General features: G+C 42.8%; 2 protein-coding genes across 2 annotated transcripts in view; one reads left to right on the top strand and one right to left on the bottom strand.

Moving 5' to 3' along the window:
* Nucleotides 1-2,683, top strand: part of LOC308093873 (integrin alpha-6-like) — a 65,281-nt gene extending 62,598 nt beyond the window's left edge. Inside the window, exons 25-26 of the mRNA XM_080440252.1 lie at nt 525-626; nt 2,545-2,683. Coding sequence (XP_080296378.1) covers nt 525-599 — 75 coding nt within the window. The 3' untranslated portion in view covers nt 600-626; nt 2,545-2,683. The remainder of the gene's footprint in view (nt 1-524; nt 627-2,544) is intronic.
* Nucleotides 2,684-6,417: 3,734 nt separating this feature from the next.
* The window catches only part of LOC308092828 (uncharacterized protein), a gene marked incomplete at its 5' end in the record, with an annotated part of 52,453 nt that continues 39,194 nt past the window's right edge, over nt 6,418-19,676 (bottom strand). The window contains 7 exons of the mRNA XM_080438927.1: nt 6,418-7,481; nt 9,065-9,250; nt 9,872-9,943; nt 11,413-11,632; nt 13,130-13,198; nt 14,198-14,448; nt 16,570-16,712. Of these exons, the coding sequence (XP_080295053.1) occupies nt 7,236-7,481; nt 9,065-9,250; nt 9,872-9,943; nt 11,413-11,632; nt 13,130-13,198; nt 14,198-14,448; nt 16,570-16,712 (1,187 nt within the window). The 3' untranslated portion in view covers nt 6,418-7,235. The remainder of the gene's footprint in view (nt 7,482-9,064; nt 9,251-9,871; nt 9,944-11,412; nt 11,633-13,129; nt 13,199-14,197; nt 14,449-16,569; nt 16,713-19,676) is intronic.

Here is a 19,676-nt window from a genome sequence, read left to right as displayed (position 1 = left end):
TAAACGAGAGCGCGCTCTACTGGTGGACTGTTGTAATTAAAATGGTTCATGGAAAGTTGCATGTTTGGAACAGTTGAAGGCAATAGTTCACCATTTCGGATATGTTTTTTTTTTTTTTGATCTTGGCCTGGGGCCGCATTGGGTGACGGTGCGGGCCGCATGCGGGCCGCCAGTTGCCCATCCCTGATGTAGATAGACATGTTCCTCTCCTCAGGTTCACATACATGTAGATAGACATGTTCCTCTCCTCAGGTTCACATACATGTAGATAGACATGTTGTAACCATGTTCCTCTCCACAGGTTCACATACATGTAGATAGACATGTTGTAACCATGTTCCTCTCCTCAGGTTCACATACATGTAGATAGACATGTTCCTCTCCTCAGGTTCACATACATGTAGATAGACATGTTCTAACCATGTTCCTCTCCTCAGGTTCACATACATGTAGATAGACATGTTCCTCTCCTCAGGTTCACATACATGTAGATAGACATGTTCTAACCATGTTCCTCTCCTCAGTGTGGATTCTTTGGTAAGAAGGACAAAGAGGATGGAGCTCCGTCAGACAAAGAGAGACTGACGTCTGAAGCATAGAAACACTATGAGAGACAGAGAGACATGGTAAACCCATCTGAACGCCCTCTCTCTCTCTCTCTCTCTCTGCTGTGAGGGCGACGCTTGCTGCTCTTATGGTCATCTTCCTTTATGACCATATATGGTGCTGCTCTTATGGTCATCTTCCTTTATGTCCATATATGGTGCTGCTTGGTGCCAGACGCTGAATGCAGTTATAGGAGCTAAACGACCGTCCGACCGCCGTCTGCTATGGATGCTTTGAACAAAGTCTCACACAGTGATGTGTGGATGACTATGATCTGCATGCATGGGGCACGATGCGATCTGTGTGTGTGTGTGTGTGTGTGTGTGTGTGTGTGTGTGTGTGTGTGTGTGTGTGTGTGTGTGTGTGTGTGCGTGCGTTGGAACAACACCACTGGTGCATATCTGTTGGTTTCCTCTCCTCTCCTGTTGCTGGTTCTCTGCTAGGCTCGGTAAAGAAGGAAAGGACAGCTACTGAACGTATGGGCCAACTGGAGGCCAGAGGTTTGAAGGAACACATCAATGAGAGCCCGGTTGGACAGCCGTATGGATACACACTTATCTTTGAATGATTGTAACCTTTGTTTAATAATCAGTTCAGAATAATAATAGACATGTCACGTTGTTTTCTGATGGCTTGTTTATCCATGTGTACTCTATATCATTTATATTATATCATTATAAACAGAGTACGTCTGTGTAGCCAGAGAGAAGACAGCTCAGTCACAAACTGACTTTAGATGCTGTAAAAGCTCAGTCACAAACTGACTTTAGATGCTGTAAAAGCTCAGTCACAAACTGACTTTAGATGCTGTAAAAGCTCAGTCACAAACTGACTTTAGATGCTGTAAAAAAGGAATAGATTCTGCACACTGGTCACTGGAGATGCTGAAAAAACTCTGCTGTGTTTTTATTGCGTCGTCAACGTTTCCATCTATTCAGATCTTCATCAGGACATACGACACCTCTATTAAATTAAATCATTTGCACATCCAATAACAGATCAGAAAACAAGTGAAGTGCATTTTTCTAGTTCTCCTTTAACGATTACCAACAAAGGTCTCAGTCATCTAACACAATGTGTTTATTCATAAGCTGCTCCTTATGAATAAACACAATGTGTTTATTCATAAGCTGCTCCTTATGGCCTCTCTTTGCTCTTCAATGCATTCTATTGAACGTCTGGGCTCCGGTTTGCCTCTCATGGCTCAGGCTGTCACTTCCTTATTTACAGAGCTGTGGTTCTGTGGTTGCCATGGTAACTACAGTCACTTCCTGTTCTGGTCTAAAATAAAGCTTCCTTCCGCTCTGTGCATGAAGGAAGGAATGAATGCAGGAATGTAAGGAATGCAGTCTTCTCTACATCTCTGATGGCTTCACTGCTCGGCTCTTCCTGAATGATATCAATCTGTTGTGATCAATCAATCCATTGATTGATTGAATACTTTATGAGTCAGAAATGTAAACAGCACAAGGTACAGTCAGATATTTGAGCTAAAAGCAGTGGTGCTAACTAAGTAACATTTTAGATTAATCAAATAGGCTGATCGCAATTAAGCTTATTTTATTAAAAACACATTTCCAATGAATCGATGAACCACTTAAACGCTATTATTGTCGCACAATGGTGTCATACAAACAGTGAAAACAGCAGATGTACAAGCTCACAACACATTGCATTGAGATGTGTTGTGAGCTTGTACATCTACTATTTTCACTGTTTTCTTCTTTTTTAACTTTTCACATCAAATGACATGCATCAATGCTACTCTCCTCTCCCCTCCCCTCCCCTCTCCTCCCCCCTCCCCTCCCCTCCCCTCTCCCTTTATCCTCCTCTCTTCTCCCCCCCCTCCCCTCTCCTCTCCTCTCCTCTCCCCTCTCCTCCCCTCCCCTCCCCTCCTCTCCTCTCCTCCCCCCTCCCCTCCTCTCCTCTCCTCCACAGTGTGGTTTTTTCCAGAGGTCTAAATATGAGGACAGCGTTCCCAGCTACAACGCTGTGAGAATCAAACGTGAGGAGAGGAACGAGGACTGGGATTACCAGGAGAAGAAGGCCTGGATGACCAGGTGGCAGCAAGACAAAGACCACTACTCTTAAAGACCTTTACTCTGAAAGACCATTACTCTGAAAGACCCTTACTCTGAAAGACCATTACTCTTAAAGACCATTATCTTAACTGGGACAAAGACCATTATCTTAACTAGGACAAAGACCATTATCTTAACTAGGACAAAGACCATTACTCTTAAAGACCCCTCATCCACGTCACACGCTCTTCACGACTTATTTCTTCATCGTTCCCCTGGGGTCTCGTCTCTTAAAGAACACAAGTCCTGCCGTCACTCTGCTATCGATCAAATATTCTCCTTTTGCCCTGTAACATGTCGCTGATATCCGTCACTGGAAAGAGATGCATTGTGGGAGACAGCCCTGCACAACTGTCTGTCTCTCTGTCTGTCTGACTGCCTGCTTGCCTGCCTGTCTGTCTGACTGCCTGCCTGCCCGTCTGTTTGTCAAAGCTTTGGCCCTAGTTCTGTAACATTCTTGGGGACCCCCTGGCTCTGTCTGATTGGAAGGATATGTCCTTTCACCTCCCTCGTTAGGATACATGTCGTTAATTAACCACTTAAGCCCTATTTTATACTCCGGCTCTCCGAGGATAGCCGATCTACAAGCTCTCAACGCCCCGCGCGGCACGCTTTGAGCTCCATCGGCTATTTTCCAAAAAGTATTACAAATTTGATATATTTTTGAGGAGCCTGATTGTTTGGATCCATTCAGTGTTGAGACTTTTCTAGGGTTTCTTTCTTTAAGTGTGTTTGTATAGTTACTGAATGTTTTACAGAAATATGTATTTATTTTGATGCTGAGGAGTACAGTTACCCGTTACCTGCTGTACTCTAGAATGCGCTCTAGAATGTTCTCTAGAATGCGCTCTAGAATGCGCTCTAGAATGTTCTCTAGAATGCGCTCTAGAATGCGCTCTAGAATGCCAAAGAGTCTCAATGCAATATAATATTTCTACCCCAAAAATACACATTTTTCAGATGCATTGAAACACAATGAAAGCCTCAGTGATTGATGCTTTCCACAGGTCTTAAGCAAGGTTTCATAGTTTTGCTTTTTTCATTAGTACTTAGTTCAATTAGTTAAAGTGGGTTAGCTAGTTTAATTTAGCCCTGGATTTGGTCAGAAAAGTGTTGTTTTTCAGTTTTTCAGTGTTTCAATGTTTTTTTATTATTTCAGTTTCATTGAATTGTAATAACCTTGAGTCAGCTCAGAACTCTCACTGTGTAAATACAACTGCCAAAGCATTGACTCTGATGTAAAAGTAAAGAAGAAAAATGAACATTTCATTGAATAAATGTTATTTTTTTTAAACCTCAGTTTTGAACCTTTGTGTCTTGTGTTGACAGACTGGCTACCATGACAACCAGCGGTGACATTAAAACATTGTTTATTCAGAACGTTTGATAAAAACAAGAAGCTTTTTACAAGCGAGACAGAAGGTGAAATTCAATATGAAAAACATTTGATGTAAAATCTATAAGATCATTTATTATTGTTTAATAGAAAAACTAAACCTTAGTGAATGTCAAATGTCTGGGACGTGATAGACAGGCTGAACGTTGTTGGTCCTGGACACTTCTTACTGTAAATGTTAAATTGAAGCTCATGTTCCTACTTACTGGAGATAACGCGTCTTAACATGAGGACAATAGAGGACAATAGAGGACAATAGAGAACATAGAGGACAATAGAGGACAATACAGGACAATAGAGAACAATAGAGGACAATAGAGGACATAGAGAACAATAGGGCATAGCAGTGGTGGCCATTTTCTGGTTCCATCGTTCCAGACCCCATTCATTTTCCCATAGATATACATATTTATATCAATTATTTTAAGCCTAGAATCAAGCCATCCAGGATCCTAGTGATTCATGTCCATAAAACGTTTGATTCTGTGATTTTTTTTTTGTTGAAAACCACAAAACAAAGGGTATTTATTAGTATATCATATAATTAAATATTACATTTTTTTTTCACAGAATCAAATGTTTTATGGTTATGATTCACCAGGATCCTGGATGGCTTGATTCTAAGCTTAAAGTAATTGATATAAATATTTTTGGAGATCTCTATGGGAAAAATGAATGGTGGTCTGGAACGATGGAACCAGAAAATGGCCGCCTCTGCTATGCCCTATAGAGAACAGAACCCAAGTCATGACGTCACTCCCCCTACCCCCGACTCCTCCCACTGGCCCTGACTCCTCCCACTAGCCCTGGGTCACGTTAGTATGTTTTCCATTTTAAATCCCATAGAGAAATGTTAGATGGCGTCATATAAGAACAGTGTTCTAACATTAAACACATCATATAAGAACTGTGTTCTAACATTAAACACATCATATAAGAACTGTGTTCTAACATTAAACACGTCATATAAGAACTGTGTTCTAACATTAAACACGTCATATAAGAACTGTGTTCTAACATTAAACACGTCATATAAGAACTGTGTTCTAACATTAAACACATCATATAAGAACTGTGTTCTAACATTAAACACATCATATAAGAACTGTGTTCTAACATTAAACACATCATATAAGAACTGTGTTCTAACATTAAACGCGTCATATAAGAACTGTGTTCTAACATTAAACACGTCATATAAGAACTGTGTTCTAACATTAAACGCATCATATAAGAACTGTGTTCTAACATTAAACACATCATATAAGAACTGTGTTCTAACATTAAACACGTCATATAAGAACTGTGTTCTAACATTAAACACATCATATAAGAACTGTGTTCTAACATTAAACACGTCATATAAGAACTGTGTTCTAACATTAAACACGTCATATAAGAACTGTGTTCTAACATTAAACACGTCATATAAGAACTGTGTTCTAACATTAAACACATCATATAAGAACTGTGTTCTAACATTAAACACGTCATATAAGAACTGTGTTCTAACATTAAACACATCAGCCCAGTGATTCTGTCAGGTCATGTGACCACGTGTCATTAAGGATATCGCGTTACATTGGATAACAATCTGCATTTGGAGAAAATCAGTTTATTTTCTTCCTCTAAAACATCTCCAGGCTCATGTATTTATGTTTAGAACACAGTTGTTATCTGATCTAAGACTCTATGGGATTTACAATAGAAGAAAAATAACTCTGTGAACCAGGGGGGGGGGAGGGGGATAGCGCCCCCTAGTGGCAATGATGTCACACCTCGGTTCTCTATATCAAGATAGTTTTGAAGGAGCAGAAAAGCCGTTCTCAACCTTTTTAATCCATTTAAGACGCATCTGTGTGTCATCTTTAGATTTCTTTGGGCTATTAAAAAATAGCAGATCTACCTGAGCTTGTAGATCTGCTATTTTTGAAAAATCGTGAAAATGTGTTACATTTGTAACTCAAATCTTTGCTGCTGGGGGGGGGGGGGGGGGGGGTCCCTGGAACAATATTTTACAAATGTTCGCTTTAAAAAAAAAAATCTTTGAATATTATTCAAAGATTTGCACACATTTTCACGATTTTTCAAAAGATAGCCAAATAAATCTTAAAATGACACAAATGATGCTTTCCCGTCTTAATGGCTTAAATACAAAATGAATATAAACGTTAACAGACGGTTCAAATGGAACCAAATGGACCATTTGTACACTCTCAGTGTACAGACCTATAAAGGGTCCATTTGGGGGACCCCCTCAAGGAACTCCAGGTGGGGGTCCCTGGACCCCCAACTTTGAGAACCCACTGTATCAGAGAATAAAAGTCAGATTCATATATTTTGTTGCCAAAAACAGCTCCTAATACTTTACCACATTTCTTCTTGATTCAAGAAGTTCTCTGATGTGAATCTATGATCAATCTGGGGGCAACATCCACCGAAGAATAGCTGATCTACAAGCTCACAGCGCGTCACAACGTGAACTTGTAGATCAGTTATGCTTTGGCGAAAGACATTTGGTGTAGACGGGGGGGAAAAAACAGTCTTAAGTACAGGTAGGTTTAAAGTGGCTAAAGAGTTAATCGCTTCCTTTAAGGTTCAGAGTTGACGTTAAAATATACTTTTTAATTTATTTTAATTTATATAAATATACTGTAAATGTATACATTATATTTTTAATACTATAACACGCCACACGTTGAGGGTTTGTATATCTTGCCATGTTTCGGCGCGGGACTCCATCGTACAACTAGGTTTAAATCAGGTCATAAGTTATAAGGGACTCCATCGTACAACTAGGTTTAAATCAGGTCATAAGTTATAAGGGACTCCATCGTACAACTAGGTTTAAATCAGGTCATAAGTTATAAGGGACTCCATCGTACAACTAGGTTTAAATCAGGTCATAAGTTATAAGGGACTCCATCGTACAACTAGGTTTAAATCAGGTCATAAGTTATAAGGGACTCCATCGTACAACTAGGTTTAAATCAGGTCATAAGTTATAAGGGACTCCATCATACAACTAGGTTTAAATCAGGTTATAAGTGCTGGTGGTGAAGTTCATCACATAGTGAAAATAAACCGGATAAAACCGCCCAGAACACAACCGGCCTTAAACCAGATCAAACCGACCAGAAACGGTTCCTCCTTCATAAGAGCGACTCGGTTCTGACGGTCTTGCGGAGGCCGTGCCTGGCCTCCTTCGCCTCCTTGTCCTCCTTCAGCGCCAGCGTTGCAGTCCTCCTCTCCCTCTCCGCCAGCAGGAGGCGCTGCAGGTTCTTCTCCTCCTTCAGCCTCTTCTCTCGTTCCCTCGCCTCCTTCTCCTCTCGTCTCCTCATGTCCTTCAGCCTCTTCTTCAGAGCAGAGCGGTCGCTGTGGCTGCTGACCCCTAGAGCCTGATGGGAGTATTACATCATCATAATATTAATAATATATTTATGTATCTAACCCTAACCCCTAGAGCCTGATGGGAGTATTACATCATCATAATATTAATAATAATAATATATTTATGTATCTAACCCTAACCCCTAGAGCCTGATGGGAGTATTACATCATCATAATATTTATAATAATAATATATTTATGTATCTAACCCTAACCCCTAGGGCCTGATGGGAGTATTACATCATAATAATATTTATAATAATAATATATTTATGTATCTAACCCTAACCCCTAGAGCCTGATGGGAGTATTACATCATCATAATATTTATAATAATAATATATTTATGTATCTAACCCTAACCCCTAGGGCCTGATGGGAGTATTACATCATCATAATATTTATAATAATAATATATTTATGTATCTAACCCTAACCCCTAGAGCCTGATGGGAGTATTACATCATCATAATATTAATAATAATAATATATTTATGTATCTAACCCTAACCCCTAGAGCCTGATGGGAGTATTACATCATAATAATATTAATATTCATATATTTATGTATCTAACCCTAACCCCTAGAGCCTGATGGGAGTATTACATCATAATAATATCAATATTCATATATTTATGTATCTAACCCTAACCCCTAGAGCCTGATGGGAGTATTACATCATAATAATATTAATATTCATATATTTATGTATCTAACCCTAACCCCTAGAGCCTGATGGGAGTATTACATCATATTAATATTAATAATATATTTATGTATCTAACCCTAACCCCTAGAGCCTGATGGGAGTATTACATCATATTAATATTAATAATAATAATATATTTATGTATCTAACCCTAACCCCTAGAGCCTGATGGGAGTATTACATCATAATAATAATAATAATAATAATATATTTATCCAAAGCTTGTAATAATAACAGCTCATATTTATATAGCACTTTTCTAAGTCACTTTTCATGAAGACAAGGACGGATCCCACTTTATTAAGATCTGTGCAACATCCTTCTATGATGTGGGGGTCCCTTATGGGGGGTCCCTTATGGGGGTTCCCGGCACAAAAAACATAATCATCAGGTATTATGTTTATACTAGGAGGAAGATGTTTTCAAAAAAGTGTACAGAAATTGTTAAAATTATGTTTTTATGTGGACACGCCTCCAGTTCATTAAGTATACCTGGTTCTCACCCTAGCACCTCCTCCACCACCTTAGCACCACCCACCTGTCCTAGTCCCTCCTCCTCCTCATGCCCACACCTGTTGTGTTATGATAATGAGGGGGAGGGTATATTTTTACTATGTCACTAAAGGGCTGTTTCTCTATTGGCACGTTTGACCCTCAAGGTTTCAGCCTCCAGGAAGAAACTCAAAATAGTCAGAGAAGATATAAAACACCATAAAAACACCACCAGGGGGCTTGATAAAGTTCTATCAAACTCATAGACACATGAAAAACCATGGCACCACCTTTAATGAACAGTTTGCAAAAACATAATGATGTCATAATGACATCACAGCGATGACATCACAGCGATGACATCACAGCCACATGTTCAAACATCTCACCTTGAGTTTGTCACTGTCCAAGGTCAGGAGGCGGGGCCCGTCCACGCCCTTGGCGGTGAACTCTGCAGCGTATTGGTCCATGCTCATGCCAATCAGCCACAGACACACCTGCTGATTGGTCCACTCCAGGAGAGGACGGCTCTGCCATTGGTTGTTGTGCGCTGGGGGCGGGTCATCGTCCAGGGTCTGAAGATGAGACAGACATATATGAGAGAGAGAGAGAGAGAGAGAGAGAGAGAGACAGAGACAGAGACAGAGACAGAGACAGTATTAAAGATACTCAGAGGATCTAACTACTTCTCCAGAGTGAGTGATGCAAATCTTTGAATGTATATTTTTTAAAGCGAACATTTGTAACTGTCAAATGTCTCAACAAATGTCTTCATTTTTCAGAAATAATATATTGTTGCTATAAACTATAATATCAGTGATGCTCAAACCTTTTGTCTAGGACCCCCAACATTTTTAAAAACAGTTTAAAATAGTGAAAGCAATCGATCTACAAGCTCACAATGTGGCTATTTTCACAATATTACAAAATAGTAAAACAAAAAAAGCCTAATAAGTTTATGCATCAGGGCTGAAGGCAAGATAAGCAGGTCAGACAATGTAAACGTTAAGGAACTGTGAAAATATGCAAGGAAGGTAGGATAGGAAGGAAGGAAGGAAGGAAAGTAGGTTAGGAAGGAAGGATGGATAGGAAGGAAGGTAGGTTAGGAAGGAAGGAAGGATAGGAAGGATAGGAAGGAAGGATGGATAGGAAGGTAGGAAGGAAGGAAGGAAGGATAGAAACAGGATCAGGCTCACCTCAGTGGAGGAGAAGGTCAAAGTGTGAGAGTGATCACAGCCTGCACCACACCCCCCTGATGACCCTACACTCTGTGTACACACACACACACACACACACACACACACACACACACACACACACACACACACACACACACACAATGACACTATGTATGACACATTAAAAGTCCACTGGTACAGTGGTTCTCTAACTTTTTATTTTCAAGGATGGAACCAAATGGACCCTAAGGACCCCCACAACTCTGAGAGCGCACAAATGGAACCAAATGGACCCATAAGGTCCATTTGGTTCCATTTGTGCGCTCTCTGAGTTGTAAAGGTTTGTGTGTTTCTGGTAATATAATTGTCCACACATTGTTATGTCCCCCCCCCCCCCCTGATAGATACAACAGGTATATGGTATGACCCCCCCCCTGATAGATACAACAGGTATATGGTATGACCCCCCCCCTGATAGATACAACAGGTATATGGTATGACCCCCCCCCCCCTGATAGATACAACAGGTATATGGTATGACCCCCCCCCCCCCCCTGATAGATACAACAGGGATATGGTATGACCCCCCCCCCCTGATAGATACAACAGGGATATGGGAGCATCAGACACTAATGTGAGATGGTTGTAACAGGCTGTGAAGATGTCTGACCAGAGACTCACAAAAAAAGTTTTTTAACTCATGTACTGTATCTGTAGTCCTACCTGTTCTCTAGAGCGCCCCACGGTGGTCATGTTTATAGTCCTACCTGTTCTCTAGAGCGCCCCACGGTGGTCATGTTTATAGTCCTACCTGTTCTCTAGAGCGCCCCACGGTGGTCATGTTTATAGTCCTACCTGTTCTCTAGAGCGCCCCACGGTGGTCATGTTTATAGTCCTACCTGTTCTCTAGAGCGCCCCACGGTGGTCATGTTTATAGTCCTACCTGTTCTCTAGAGCGCCCCACGGTGGTCATGTTTATAGTCCTACCTGTTCTCTAGAGCGCCCCACGGTGGTCATGTTTATAGTCCTACCTGTTCTCTAGAGCGCCCCACGGTGGTCATGTTTATAGTCCTACCTGTTCTCTAGAGCGCCCCACGGTGGTCATGTTTATAGTCCTACCTGTTCTCTAGAGCGCCCCACGGTGGTCATGTTTATAGTCCTACCTGTTCTCTAGAGCGCCCCACGGTGGTCATGTTTATAGTCCTACCTGTTCTCTAGAGCGCCCCACGGTGGTCATGTTTATAGTCCTACCTGTTCTCTAGAGCGCCCCACGGTGGTCATGTTTATAGTCCTACCTGTTCTCTAGAGCGCCCCGCGGTGGTCATGTTTATAGTCCTACCTGTTCTCTAGAGCGCCCCACGGTGGTCATGTTTATAGTCCTACCTGTTCTCTAGAGCGCCCCATGGTGGTCATGTTTATAGTCCTACCTGTTCTCTAGAGCGCCCCACGGTGGTCATGTTTATAGTCCTACCTGTTCTCTAGAGCGCCTCACGGTGGTCATGTTTATAGTCCTACCTGTTCTCTAGAGCGCCCCACGGTGGTCATGTTTATAGTCCTACCTGTTCTCTAGAGCGCCCCACGGTGGTCATGTACGGTAGGCTGGTGGAGGACACGGATCTCAGCCTCTCTCTGCCTCTCTGTAGCTCCGCCTCCTTCTCTCGCCCCCCTCCTCTCTCTCTCTCACCGAACCAGGGGAACGGGAGGCAGGAGTTCACCGAGGTCAACGACCCCGACGGCGAGACGCCGTCGGGGTCGTCCATCAGGTTGCTGCACGACTTCCTGCTAGGACACAGGAAGTCACCATACGGTACAGCAGTTTATAAAATAAAAACATTTGCACATAGAATAATGTTACACTATAGTAATACAGTGCAGCTGTCTATTACAACAAGTATCCAACTACAGGATTTTACACTACAGTTCATGTGGGAAACCAGTTCCAGTGGAAAAAGCGGAACTCATTTTTCCGGCACGGGAGGCCGGGTCGCGACCGGATGTCTTTCTTAGGCCCCTCCCCTCGAGGGAAACACCCCCGACATCTACTATGTCTGGAGGTTAGGAGATACAATCATCTACTATGTCTGGAGGTTAAGAGATACAAACATCTACTATGTCTGGAGGTTAGGAGATACAAACATCTACTATGTCTGGAGGTTAGGAGATACAATCATCTACTATGTCTGGGGGTTAGGAGATACAATCATCTACTATGTCTGGAGGTTAGGAGATACAATCATCTACTATGTCTGGGGGTTAGGAGATACAATCATCTACTATGTCTGGAGGTTAGGAGATACAATCATCTACTATGTCTGGAGGTTAGGAGATACAATCATCTACTATGTCTGGAGGTTAGGAGATACAAACATCTACTATGTCTGGAGGTTAGGAGATACAATCATCTACTATGTCTGGAGGTTAGGAGATACAATCATCTACTATGTCTGGAGGTTAGGAGATACAATCATCTACTATGTCTGGAGGTTAGGAGATACAATCATCTACTATGTCTGGGGGTTAGGAGATACAATCATCTACTATGTCTGGAGGTTAGGAGATACAATCATCTACTATGTCTGGAGGTTAGGAGATACAATCATCTACTATGTCTGGAGGTTAGGAGATACAAACATCTACTATGTCTGGAGGTTAGGAGATACAATCATCTACTATGTCTGGAGGTTAGGAGATACAATCATCTACTATGTCTGGAGGTTAGGAGATACAATCATCTACTATGTCTGGAGGTTAGGAGATACAATCATCTACTATGTCTGGAGGTTAGGAGATACAATCATCTACTATGTCTGGGGGTTAGGAGATACAATCATCTACTATGTCTGGAGGTTAGGAGATACAATCATCTACTATGTCTGGAGGTTAGGAGATACAATCATCTACTATGTCTGGAGGTTAGGAGATACAATCATCTACTATGTCTGGAGGTTAGGAGATACAATCATCTACTATGTCTGGAGGTTAGGAGATACAATCATCTACTATGTCTGGGGGTTAGGAGATACAATCATCTACTATGTCTGGAGGTTAGGAGATACAATCATCTACTATGTCTGGAGGTTAGGAGATACAATCATCTACTATGTCTGGAGGTTAGGATATACAATCATCTACTATGTCTGGAGGTTAGGAGATACAATCATCTACTATGTCTGGAGGTTAGGAGATACAATCTTGTTTACATTTCTGACTAATAAAGTTTTCAATCAATCAAAACTGTCAGAAGTCGGTATAAAATAGGTGTGAACGCCGTCATACCTGTTGATGAGCTTTCTCCTCAGGTTCTTGTCAGTCTTTCTCTTCCTGCTGAGGGACTTACGAATCCCACTGAATAACAGAACAACAAAGAGTTAAACAGTCTGTCTCTGATCTAAAGACCTTTAATTACTGTGTGTTACATCTGATCTATAGAGATCACTGTGTGTTACATCTGATCTATAGAGATCACTGTGTGTTACATCTGATCTATAGAGATCACTGTGTGTTACATTTGATCTATAGAGATCACTGTGTGTTACATTTGATCTATAGAGATCACTGTGTGTTACATTTGATCTATAGAGATCACTGTGTGTTACATTTGATCTATAGAGATCACTGTGTGTTACATTTGATCTATAGAGATCACTGTGTGTTACATTTGATCTATAGAGATCACTGTGTGTTACATTTGATCTATAGAGATCACTGTTTGTTACATCTGATCTATAGAGATCACTGTTTGTTACATCTGATCTATACAGATCACTGTGTGTTACATCTGATCTATAGAGATCACTGTGTGTTACATTTGATCTATAGAGATCACTGTGTGTTACATCTGATCTATAGAGATCACTGTGTGTTACATCTGATCTATAGAGATCACTGTGTGTTACATTTGATCTATAGAGATCACTGTGTGTTACATTTGATCTATAGAGATCACTGTGTGTTACATTTGATCTATAGAGATCACTGTGTGTTACATCTGATCTATAGAGATCACTGTGTGTTACATCTGATCTATAGAGATCACTGTGTGTTACATCTGATCTATAGAGATCACTGTGTGTTACATCTGATCTATAGAGATCACTGTGTGTTACATTTGATCTATAGAGATCACTGTGTGTTACATCTGATCTATAGAGATCACTGTGTGTTACATCTGATCTATAGAGATCACTGTGTGTTACATCTGATCTATAGAGATCACTGTGTGTTACATCTGATCTATAGAGATCACTGTGTGTTACATTCAGTCAAGGGTACTCCCTTTGGCAGGTAGCCTACATCTAAATACATCTAAATACATCCTGAATACATCTATATAAATATAAATACCTGAAGTCAGGGAATTTCTTCTTGGACTTCCTGGAAGCCGAGGAGTCGCCGGTTGAAGGCGTGGCCACTTCGGTGATGAGGATCTCTGGGAGGGGGGTGGAGTTTTGGCAGAGGGGGGCGGGGATAGAGACAGGGGGCGTGGCTATGGTGGTTGGGGTCAGCTGGTCGGTCCAACTGGCTCTGTGCCCCGCCCCCACCAACACAGGAACGGGCAACGATAGGCTCTCTGGAGGGTTGTGGAACAGATCCTCCTATAGGGTGAGAGAGAGGCGGGGTCACGATGAGTAAGTAGAACCAGACGTCATCTATATTCACCTTATTACTCAGGTAGGGGAAGTGGGGAAATAGGGGTGATCTTAGATCCATAAGGGTGATCTTAGATCCATAGGGGTGATCTTAGATCCATAGGGGTGATCTTAAATCCATAGGGGTGATCTTATCCAATAGGGGTGATCCATAAGGGTGATCTTAGATCCATAGGGGTGATCTTAGATCCATAGGGGTGATCTTAGATCCATAAGGGTGATCTTATCCAATAGGGGTGATCTTAGATCCATAAGGGTGACCTTATCCAATAGGGGTGATCCATAAGGGTGATCTTAGATCCATAGGGGTGATCCATAAGGGTGATCTTAGATCCATAAGGGTGATCTTAGATCCAAAAGGGTGATCTTAGATCCATAGGGGTGATCTTAGATCCATAAGGGTGATCTTATCCAATAGGGGTGATCTTAGATCCATAAGGGTGACCTTATCCAATAGGGGTGATCTTAGATCCATAGGGGTGATCTTATCCAATAGGGGTGATCTTAGATCCATAAGGGTGACCTTATCCAATAGGGGTGATCTTAGATCCATAAGGGTGACCTTATCCAATAGGGGTGATCTTAGATCCATAGGGGTGATCTTAGATCCATAAGGGTGATCTTAGATCCATAAGGGTGATCTTAGATCCATAGGGGTGATCTTAGATCCATAAGGGTGATCTTAGATCCATAAGGGTGATCTTAGATCCATAAGATCCATAAGGGTGATCTTAGATCCATAAGGGTGATCTTAGATCCATAAGGGTGATCTTAGATCCATAGGGGTGATCTTAGATCCATAGGGGTGATCTTAGATCCATAAGGGTGATCTTAGATCCATAAGGGTGATCTTAGATCCATAGGGTGATCTTAGATCCATAGGGGTGATCTTAGATCCATAAGGGTGATCTTAGATCCATAAGGGTGATCTTAGATCCATAGGGTGATCTTAGATCCATAAGGGTGATCTTAGATCCATAAGGGTGATCTTAGATCCATAGGGTGATCTTAGATCCATAGGGGTGATCTTAGATCCATAGGGGTGATCTTAGATCCATAAGGGTGATCTTAGATCCATAAGGGTGATCTTAGATCCATAGGGGTGATCTTAGATCCATATGATTTTACTCGTATGGATATGAGACATCAACGGACGGTGAAAAAGTATTAATTTATCCAAAGAGCAATAGATTTTCTCCAAACATCATGTAACAAATGTTAATATCATAAAAGACACAGAGTCACACATAATCTGAGAGAATCGTGGTTCTTATAATGAGACTCAATCTAAAGATTTCTCTATGGTGGATTTTTTCAATGGAATAAATATTTGGTCAGGACTTGGTTCTCAAACGTTTTCATGCCAAGGACCCCCAAATTGATATAAAGATTGCAAGACAGTGGCTCAGATGTGGTTTCTCATTTTATTGAGATGCTAACATGTTTCGGCCGCAGCCTTCCTCAGAGCAGATTAGGTTAAAAAGTCCTTAACCTAATCTGCTCTGAGGAAGGCTGCGGCCGAAACATGTTAGCATCTCAATAAAATGAGAAACCACATCTGAGCCACTGTCTTGCAATCTTTATTTTGGAGTGCCGCTTTTTTCCACTTGGTTGGTTTTCTTTTGAGTTATTTACATAGCTGAGCACCCACTGCCTAAATTAAGAAGGCATCCAGAGGAAGCGCACCGGTTTTCCTTTCTTCCCCAAATTGATATGTATGTGGCCGCGGACCCCCACCTGAAAATACGTGTTGCGCCAGGGACCCCAGAAGCAAAGTTTTGTGTTAAAAATGTTCGCCTTAACAAAATAAAATAAAAAGATTTGCACACATGTTCAAGACTTTTTCTAAAATAGCAGATCTACAAGCTCCGTGCTATGAGCTTGTAGATCTGCTATTTTTGTATAGCCAAAGTATAAAACATGGATAAGAAGGGGTTAAAATGATTGTGATGCATTATCAACACATTTTTCTGAGGACCCCTGAGGGTCCCCGGACCCCCGCTTTGAGGACCCCTGAGGGCTTTGAGGACCTCTGCTCTATAGAACAGTTTCAAGGTGTCTTGTGACCTGGTGGCTTCTGAAGCTCAGCTCTCTCAGCTTGTCTCTGGAGGGAGGATGGCGCTTGGCCTTCTGGGCCAACGTGGCTCTGTCTCTGTGAGCGCTGGAGTCCAGGCGACACGTATCAGGAACCGCTACGCTCCATTCTGGGCCTGATGGGGACGGACACACACACACACACACACACGGACACACACACACACGGACACACACACACACGGACACACACACGGACACACACACACACACACACACACACACACACACACACACACACACACACACACACACACACACACACACACACACACACACACACGTCACTTTTCCACCTGGACACGCCCCCTCATCTAGACTGAGTGGTAAAACATGGAGAGTTGGAGTTAGGAAGCGCTGGTTGTAAATCATTCAACGGTCCTGCGTAGCGGGTTCTAGATGTCACATGATGCAGGAGGCATATTAGCCCGAAAAATGCTCAGTGGGGTATTAGGTACACAGATGCCAGGTTCATTTGTAGATCTGGCATCCTATAGTGTGTATAGTTTCAATGTAGAGATTATAGATGTGTTGTTTAGACTGATGACAGGTTCTTGGTTTAACTATGATCCTATATTATTATTGTATTTACCTGGTGTTGTCCTTACTTACTGTAAATGGCTTTGGATTAAGAGTGTGTCTGCTAAATGCCTACATTGAAAGTTGTTACAACGTCCCAACAGCATGTGGGACGAGTGCTGCTGCTTCCTAAAATACCCACAGTGACACAGAAACAACAACGCTCCACACACCAAATCACTCTCATTAAAAAGCACTTTTAATGAGTCAAAGTGGTGGATTGATTAAAACAAGGAGGCTGTGTGGCTCAAACCCACTTCACTTCTGTCACCACTTTGGCAAATTAAAAATGTGTTTTTACCAGGAGCCGTTTTGAGTGAAGGTTTTAAATGGACCCGAGTAAAGCAGGGACGCACATACAGTTCACCGACCCTTGAGTTATACTTAGCACACCACATCTTGCACCAAAAATAGCAGATCTACAAGCTCACAATGCGTCGCAGTGCGACGCATTGTGAGCTTGTAGATCTGCTATTTTTGGTGCACGACACTGTATAGTATAATGATGCATTGACACTGACACTCAGCCTGAATGTTCATTGGTTCATACTGGATTATCCCGATCTCAATCGGGCCAGGCCGCTGGTTAGATATTCAACCCAGAAAACCCCTCCTTGGACAGCGTCACCACACCCTGAATGAGAGGCTACAGCGGTTCAGGGGGTGGAGCTAAGCTAACTGACACTAGCAGTGACAGAGCAACGGGCTAGAATTCATTTTCAATGGCAGCCAGTGACACAGATACAAAGGGACACGGGACACCTGTCCTTGAGCCACGAGCTACAAACACAACCAAATGAAGTCCAGTCCCACGACGCAGTGAAGTCAACGTTTCCACTGACCTTCAAGTTCTCTCTCCACACAGTCTCTGCTTGTAACCGGCCAAGGGACAGACTCACTCTTGTAACCGGGAGGGGACAGACTCACTCTTGTAACCGGTCGGGGGACAGACTCACTCTTGTAACCGGTCGGGGGACAGACTCACTCTTGTAACCGGGAGGGGACAGACTCACTCTTGTAACCGGTCGGGGACAGACTCACTCTTGTAACCGGTCGGGGGACAGACTCACTCTTGTAACCGAGAGGGGACAGACTCACTCTTGTAACCGGGAGGGGGACAGACTCACTCTTGTAACCGGGAGGGGGACAGACTCACTCTTGTAACCGGGAGGGGGACAGACTCACTCTTGTAACCGGGAGGGGGACAGACTCACTCTTGTAACCGGGAGGGGGACAGACTCACTCTTGTAACCGGGAGGGGGACAGACTCACTCTTGTAACCGAGAGGGGGACAGACTCACTCTTGTAACCGAGAGGGGACAGACTCACTCTTGTAACCGGCCAGGGGACAGACTCACTCTTGTAACCGAGAGGGGGACAGACTCACTCTTGTAACCGAGAGGGGACAGACTCACTCTTGTAACCGGGAGGGGGACAGACTCACTCTTGTAACCGGCCAGGGGACAGACTCACTCTTGTAACCGGTCGGGGACAGACTCACTCTTGTAACCGAGAGGGGACAGACTCACTCTTGTAACCGAGAGGGGGACAGACTCACTCTTGTAACCGGGAGGGGGACAGACTCACTCTTGTAACCGGGAGGGGGACAGACTCACTCTTGTAACCGGGAGGGGACAGACTCACTCTTGTAACCGAGAGGGGGACAGACTCACTCTTGTAACCGAGAGGGGACAGACTCACTCTTGTAACCGAGAGGGGGACAGACTCACTCTTGTAACCGGGAGGGGACAGACTCACTCTTGTAACCGGGAGGGGGACAGACTCACTCTTGTAACCGGTCGGGGGACAGACTCACTCTTGTAACCGGTCGGGGGACAGACTCACTCTTGTAACCGAGAGGGGACAGACTCATTCTTGTAACCGGGAGGGGGACAGACTCACTCTTGTAACCGGGAGGGGACAGACTCACTCTTGTAACCGGTCGGGGGACAGAGTCACTCTTGTAACCGAGAGGGGACAGAGTCACTCTTGTAACCGGCCAGGGGACAGACTCACTCTTGTAACCGGGAGGGGGACAGACTCACTCTTGTAACCGGGAGGGGACAGACTCACTCTTGTAACCGGGAGGGGACAGACTCACTCTTGTAACCGGTCGGGGGACAGACTCACTCTTGCTGTTAAAGACGGTTCCCCGTTCCTTTTCGCCACACATCTTTGTTTTATATCACATGGACACACACGTCTTTATGTTTTACATCACATGGACACACGCTTCATGAGGTCAACGAGTGTGTTGACCCCTCAAAGGAGTCTGTTTGAGTCTCTTACCCGAAATACACCCGGTCATCACATTATTGTCTCAGGAATGTGACAAAAACTAAAAAATCGCCATGAATTCTCATGGTGTGTAATTAATAGAAAATATGATTTGTTTAGGGTGAACTACTCCTTTAAAATGCATTTTCAGACAGATAACCACTTAAACCCTCAATACTTAGAAAACTTGTACTTGGTCTGCTTTTTTTCCTCCTACAAAAAAA

The sequence above is a fragment of the Gymnoscopelus braueri genome (genome assembly GCF_963280865.1).
Source record: "Gymnoscopelus braueri genome assembly, chromosome: 10".
In the NCBI taxonomy this organism is placed as follows: domain Eukaryota; kingdom Metazoa; phylum Chordata; class Actinopteri; order Myctophiformes; family Myctophidae; genus Gymnoscopelus; species Gymnoscopelus braueri.
This window is presented reverse-complemented; position numbering and strand designations above follow the sequence as displayed.